The sequence below is a fragment of the Enoplosus armatus genome, chromosome 2 (genome assembly GCF_043641665.1).
Source record: "Enoplosus armatus isolate fEnoArm2 chromosome 2, fEnoArm2.hap1, whole genome shotgun sequence".
In the NCBI taxonomy this organism is placed as follows: domain Eukaryota; kingdom Metazoa; phylum Chordata; class Actinopteri; order Centrarchiformes; family Enoplosidae; genus Enoplosus; species Enoplosus armatus.
In genome coordinates, this window is record NC_092181.1 from 27895706 (window position 1) to 27903369 (window position 7664).

At 53.0% G+C, this 7664-nt stretch overlaps 1 protein-coding gene across 1 annotated transcript in view; it reads left to right on the forward strand.

Moving 5' to 3' along the window:
• Positions 1-226: 226 nt before the first annotated feature.
• Positions 227-7664, forward strand: part of ttbk1a (tau tubulin kinase 1a) — a 37131-nt gene continuing 29693 nt past the window's right edge. The window contains exons 1-4 of the mRNA XM_070922406.1: positions 227-379; positions 916-1063; positions 2296-2369; positions 2920-3060. Of these exons, the coding sequence (XP_070778507.1) occupies positions 311-379; positions 916-1063; positions 2296-2369; positions 2920-3060 (432 nt within the window). The 5' untranslated portion in view covers positions 227-310. The remainder of the gene's footprint in view (positions 380-915; positions 1064-2295; positions 2370-2919; positions 3061-7664) is intronic.

Sequence of the window (7664 nt, forward strand, 5' to 3'; positions counted from 1 at the left end):
CAGTTACTGCAAATACCATCACACCCCCAACCCCAACCCCCCCCCACCGGCCTGTAGCCTGAACCAGCTGAAGAATGGCTTCTAATGGCAGCCAGCCATCTCTAATGCCTGTTGTTATACTGGACTGCACAGGGCTGTGGTTAGACTGGGAGCCTCCCAGTGCCAAGGTGATGTTTTTAAGGTACTGACTGCTCTGCCGTCCCCCCCCCCTGTCTCACAGATAAATGGCTCTTTTAAGCTGGGAGCTGCTCGTGTTCTGTCTGGCTGGCAGTTACAGTGCCTAGTCCCCGGCCTCCAGGACAACGCCAACATGAACGGGACGTCCGAGCAGGCCGACATCCTGCCGCCAAACTGCATGGTCAAGGACCGATGGAAAGTGGTGAGTCAGGACCCCCCCCCCCCTCCCACACATGCAGCTTCATCACCACCTGAACTTAACACACCTTTGACTAATATAAAGTTATCAAATATCAAATACATATGAAAACCACCTCTGTGGTCTTTGAGCTTCCTTTGGTTTCTGAAATAAGAAGTTACATAATGCAGCTCCTGTCTCAGCCAATCAGATCACAGCGTTGAGCCTGCAGGCTGTTTGCACTTCACTGATCAATTTACTGTCTCCACTGAACAGCCGAGGTCCACCACACACACACACATATATATATACACACATACACATGTATATGTATGCACAAAGACACTTCAGCAGGATTCAGACGGCAAACATCAACCAGCAAAGAGAACAAGAGAAAATTCAAAACTAAAAGAGAAGGAAAAAAGACGAGATGAAAGAGGAGATGAAGGAAAGATGGAAATAAGAAAGGTTCAGGTTTGGTGAAGCTCCAGTTTAATGTTGTAACACTGAGACTAACAGATCGAACTGATCCAGAGTCTGTCCCGCATCCTGTGTCCCAGCTGAAGAAGATCGGTGGAGGCGGGTTCGGGGAGATCTACGAGGCCTTGGACCTGCTGACGCGGGAGAACGTGGCGCTGAAGGTGGAGTCGGCCCAGCAGCCCAAACAGGTGCTGAAGATGGAGGTGGCGGTGCTGAAGAAGCTGCAGGGTGAGAGACCTCCAACACACCGTCCCACATTTAAACCCAGCTCAGATCCAAGAGCGGAGGTTTAGTTTCAACTTCATTTAACTTTGTTTTTTCTTCTTTCTGTACTCTCCTGTTTACTCCCCCTGACATGTTGCAATAAAGAGGAAAGCTGTCAGTCTCTATCAGGACACTGAGTCTCTGAGGTTTTAAATCTTTTGGATGGACTAGTCGTGGTTTTAGCTAAAAACATCCTCATTCAAATAAAATCCAGCTGGCGGGAAATCTGTTCCTGAACAGGAAGTGACCGATTCAAACTGAAACTGGTCAGAAGCAAAAGTGCCACGATGAGATGTTTAGTGTCTTTTTCTGGAGCTCAAATTGATTTCACCACACGTCTTATTTTGTCCAACCAACAGTCCAAACCCAAAGACATTTAATTTACTAGAAGACAAAGAGAAGTAGAAGCTGAAACTGTCACATGACTTCAATGATTAAAGCTCCATAAAGATTCAGCCGATGATTCACTACCAGAGACAAGTTGTGTCTTTAAGTTATTTCATACATTGTTATTATAAAAAATTCAATCACAGCTGTGTAAAGCACTAATTTAAGATCAATAACAGCTTCTTGCAGTGCATTTTAGGAGAGCTGCAGTTTTTCTAAGGCTAATTTTAAAGAATCAGCAACTCATATAAAGCTGTATCATCTGCATAACAACGTTTTTTACACTGAAGTCATTCTCACTTTACACTCGATGCACTATAAAAAATAAACTGCTCAGTCATTTCAACTTAGAAACAGAAATAATATAAATGACCGGCTGCTCTAAACAGACAACTAGAGTTTCTTCAGCTGCATCAGAGAGATGCACTAATCCTACACAGATTCATTTTACAGTCAGTCCAGGTTTATATATCCACAATGCTCCACATTCAGACCAGTATTAGTACTGAAACCTGGTGTGTTGCGGTGGACACAGATACTGATCACCATCACTGTTGGAACTGAAAATATCTGTGACTCATCTGCTCACATGTAAAGACCCAACAGGTCTGAGTCATGTCACTTTATTTAAACTAGAAAAGAGATTTTCAGGTTCCTGCAGAGATTGAATCCAAACAGTGTTCGTTCTGAAATGTCAAGTTGACTGATGTCACTGAGTTACTGATAATCAATGAGTTGACTGAATTGATTAGTGTATTTTACAGTGTGTCAGATGTTGTGATTGAAACTCTTTTCTTTTTCTTTTCCAGGTAAAAACCACGTCTGTAAGTTTATTGGCTGCGGGAGAAACGACAAATTCAACTACGTGGTCATGCAGCTTCAGGTGAGGCTTTTATTGTGAAGGTATATGAATACAGACTGGACAAACAGAGACGGATTATTTTGTTAGCGCTCAGCGACTTGTGCTCTGGTGAGGTTTTGATAGTCCGACTACAGCAAAGAATCATGGGAGTTGTAGTCAAAATGATCTGGTGTTCAGATTATTCTGTCCAGTGCAGCAGGAGATTCTCAGACTGTGGACTGATTCACGTGTTGTTCACAGTCGGCAGTCGTGAAATCATCAACATTAACATTTGTCACCCAGCAGGTGTTACGTTGTGTTAGTTTATGATTTAAATCAATCAATCAACTTTCAATCCACGATTTCATGCATTATAACTGGATCAAATCCCTAATTTAATAAAAAAATGAAACACATCGAATTGTTTAAGTACAAATTCAGACAGAAAAGGTGTTTAGTGTCTAGTAAGAGATCATTGACACCCTGGTCGCAGGACCAAAGGTTTTATCCGCAGGTTTAAGTCAGTGATGGCAGCTTGCACTGTAGTTTCTCTTCGTGTTGTTGCTAAGCGACCGTCTCGGTGTCGCTGCAGGGTCGTAACCTGGCCGACCTGCGGAGGAGTCAGCCCAGAGGAACCTTCACCATGAGTACCACCCTGCGGCTCGGGAAGCAGATCCTGGAGTCCATCGAAGCCATCCACTCAGTGGGCTTCCTGCACCGCGACATCAAACCGGTACGATGGATCCTCAGCTGGACTTTATTTCAATGCACCAACATGTTTTTTAGAATAGAACCAAAACCAGAGAAACACAAAGTAATAAAGAAATAATGTCAGTTTTCATTTCATGAAATCTTTGAACGAAATCTTTTCTTCTTTAAAACAACGAGCGGCTGATCACTTCAGTGAGTCCTCGTGACGTCCTTGGTAACAGCGAAAACTCTAATGTGGCTGGTTAGCCAGTTGCTAACATGCTAGCTAACTGGTCGGTATAATCTGTTTTCAGAACAACAATGGCAGCAATGAGCCAATGGTTGTGGAGGATTGTTGACGTTGTGCTGCAGTTTTTAGAGATGAAGCGACGTCTGTATGAATGTGAAGCAGCTGTCTGCTGCGATGCAGCTTCCTCAGAGGTTAGGGTTAGGGTCTGCTTCTGGTCAAAAGTTCATCCAAGTTGAACTCTACATGAACCCAGATTCACTTGGATCCACAAGTTGAATCCACTGATGATGGGAACTGATTTCAGTCCAGTTGTAAAAACAATATGTTGGATTCTGTCTGAGAAATTCAGAAAATGATCCGTCAAAACATCAGCAGAGGAGAAAAAACATTTCTGTCATTTATTGCTGCATAAAAAAAGCTCTGATATTATTAACTGCTCACGTTCTTCTTCTAAAAAAGTTAGACGTTTATAACCAGACTGCCTGGTCCGTGTGAAGATGCCGGACCTTTCAAAGCCTCGTGCTCCAGCATCTGATCGTAACTGAATGTTGAACAGAAGAGAAAAACGAGCCGATAGCCGTGAGGACGGGACAGCATGTTACCAGGACTCTGGAGCTCGGTGCTGAATACATTTACACATTAAAGAGCAGAGCTGGAACAAAAGCTGGAGGACAAACGCTGATGAGTGTTTCAGGAAGGTCAGAGGGAGGAAGAAAACCCTGCAGACCTCCCTCTGATCTCCCTCACCTCCCTCACCTCCCTCTGACCTCCCTCACCTCCCTCACCTCCCTCACCTCCCACACCTCCCTCACCTCCCTCACCTCCCTCACCTCCCACACCTCCCTCTGACCTCCCTCACCTCCCTCACCTCCCACACCTCACACACCTCCCACACCTCCCTCACCTCCCTCACCTCCCACACCTCCCTCACCTCCCTCTGACCTCCCTCACCTCCCTCTGATCTCCCTCACCTCCCTCTGATCTCCCTCACCTCCCTCACCTCCCACACCTCCCTCACCTCCCTCTGATCTCCCTCACCTCCCTCTGATCTCCCTCACCTCCCTCACCTCCCTCTGATCTCCCTCACCTCCCTCACCTCCCTCACCTCCCACACCTCCCTCTGATCTCCCTCACCTCCCTCTGATCTCCCTCACCTCCCTCACCTCCCTCTGATCTCCCTCACCTCCCTCACCTCCCTCACCTCCCTCACCTCCCTCTGATCTCCCTCACCTCCCTCACCTCCCTCTGAGCTCCCTCACCTCCCACACCTCCCTCTGATCTCCCTCACCTCCCTCACCTCCCTCACCTCCCACACCTCCCTCTGATCTCCCTCACCTCCCTCACCTCCCTCACCTCCCTCACCTCCCACACCTCCCTCACCTCCCTCTGATCTCCCTCACCTCCCTCACCTCCCTCACCTCCCTCACCTCACACACCTCCCTCACCTCCCTCACCTCCCTCACCTCACACACCTCCCTCACCTCCCTCACCTCCCTCACCTCACACACCTCCCTCACCTCCCTCACCTCCCTCTGATCTCCCTCACCTTCCTCACCTCCCTCTGATCTCCCTCACCTCCCTCACCTCCCACACCTCCCACACCTCCCTCACCTCCCACACCTCCCTCTGATCTCCCTCACCTCCCTCACCTCCCACACCTCCCTCACCTCACACACCTCCCACACCTCCCTCACCTCCCTCACCTCCCACACCTCCCTCACCTCCCTCTGATCTCCCACACCTCCCTCACCTCCCACACCTCCCTCACCTCACACACCTCCCACACCTCCCTCACCTCCCTCACCTCCCACACCTCCCTCACCTCCCTCTGATCTCCCTCACCTCCCACACCTCCCTCACCTCCCTCTGATCTCCCTCACCTCCCTCTGATCTCCCTCACCTCCCACACCTCCCTCACCTCCCACACCTCCCTCACCTCCCTCTGATCTCCCTCACCTCCCTCACCTCCCACACCTCCCTCACCTCCCACACCTCCCTCACCTCCCTCTGATCTCCCTCTGATCTCCCTCACCTCCCTCACCTCCCTCTGATCTCCCACACCTCCCTCACCTCCCTCACCTCCCACACCTCCCTCTGATCTCCCACACCTCCCTCACCTCCCTCACCTCCCACACCTCCCTCACCTCCCTCTGATCTCCCTCACCTCCCTCACCTCCCTCTGATCTCCCTCACCTCCCTCTGATCTCCTTCACCTCCCTCACCTCCCACACCTCCCTCTGATCTCCCTCACCTCCCTCACCTCCCTCTGATCTCCCTCACCTCCCTCACCTCCCTCTGATCTCCCTCACCTCCCACACCTCCCTCACCTCCCACACCTCCCTCACCTCCCTCTGATCTCCCTCACCTCCCACACCTCCCTCACCTCCCACACCTCCCTCACCTCCCTCTGATCTCCCTCTGATCTCCCTCACCTCCCTCACCTCCCTCTGATCTCCCACACCTCCCTCACCTCCCTCTGATCTCCCTCACCTCCCACACCTCCCACACCTCCCTCACCTCCCTCTGATCTCCCTCACCTCCCTCACCTCCCACACCTCCCTCACCTCCCTCACCTCCCTCACCTCCCACACCTCCCTCACCTCCCACACCTCCCTCACCTCCCTCTGATCTCCCTCTGATCTCCCTCACCTCCCTCACCTCCCTCTGATCTCCCACACCTCCCTCACCTCCCTCTGATCTCCCTCACCTCCCACACCTCCCTCACCTCCCTCACCTCCCTCACCTCCCTCTGATCTCCCTCACCTCCCTCACCTCCCTCACCTCCCACACCTCCCTCACCTCCCTCACCTCCCACACCTCCCTCACCTCCCTCTGATCTCCCTCACCTCCCACACCTCCCTCACCTCCCACACCTCCCTCACCTCCCTCTGATCTCCCTCACCTCCCTCACCTCCCACACCTCCCTCACCTCCCTCTGATCTCCCTCTGATCTCCCTCACCTCCCTCACCTCCCTCTGATCTCCCACACCTCCCTCACCTCCCTCACCTCCCACACCTCCCTCTGATCTCCCACACCTCCCTCACCTCCCTCACCTCCCTCACCTCCCACACCTCCCTCTGATCTCCCACACCTCCCTCACCTCCCTCTGATCTCCCTCACCTCCCTCACCTCCCTCTGATCTCCCTCACCTCCCACACCTCCCACACCTCCCTCACCTCCCTCTGATCTCCCTCACCTCCCTCACCTCCCACACCTCCCTCACCTCCCTCACCTCCCACACCTCCCTCACCTCCCTCACCTCCCTCTGATCTCCCTCACCTCCCTCACCTCCCTCACCTCCCACACCTCCCTCACCTCCCTCACCTCCCACACCTCCCTCACCTCCCACACCTCCCACACCTCCCTCTGATCTCCCTCACCTCCCTCACCTCCCTCTGATCTCCCTCACCTCCCACACCTCCCTCACCTCCCTCTGATCTCCCTCTGATCTCCCTCACCTCCCACACCTCCCTCACCTCCCTCTGATCTCCCTCTGATCTCCCTCACCTCCCTCACCTCCCTCTGATCTCCCACACCTCCCTCACCTCCCTCACCTCCCACACCTCCCTCTGATCTCCCACACCTCCCTCACCTCCCTCACCTCCCACACCTCCCTCACCTCCCTCTGATCTCCCTCACCTCCCTCACCTCCCACACCTCCCACACCTCCCTCACCTCTCTCACCTCCCTCTGATCTCCCTCTGATCTCCCTCACCTCCCTCACCTCCCTCTGATCTCCCTCACCTCCCTCACCTCCCACACCTCCCTCACCTCCCACACCTCCCTCACCTCCCTCTGATCTCCCTCTGATCTCCCTCACCTCCCTCACCTCCCACACCTCCCTCACCTCCCTCTGATCTCCCTCACCTCCCTCACCTCCCACACCTCCCACACCTCCCTCACCTCCCTCTGATCTCCCTCTGATCTCCCTCACCTTCCACACCTTACACACCTCCCTCATCTCCCTCACCTCCCACACCTTACACACCTCCCACACCTCCCTCACCTCCCTCTGATCTCCCTCTGATCTCCCTCACCTCCCTCACCTTACACACCTCCCACACCTCCCTCACCTCCCACACCTCCCTCACCTCCCACACCTCCCACACCTCCCTCACCTCCCACACCTCCCTCTGATCTCCCTCACCTCCCACACCTCCCTCTGATCTCCCTCACCTCCCTCACCTCCCTCACCTCCCACATCTCCCACACATCCCTCACCTTCTTCACCTCCCACACCTCCCTCACCTTACACACCTCCCACACCTCCCTCACCTCCCACACCTCCCACACCTCCCTCACCTCCCACACCTCCCTCACCTCCCTCATCTCCCTCACCTCCCACACCTTACACACCTCCCACACCTCCCTCACCTCCCTCTGATCTCCCTCACCT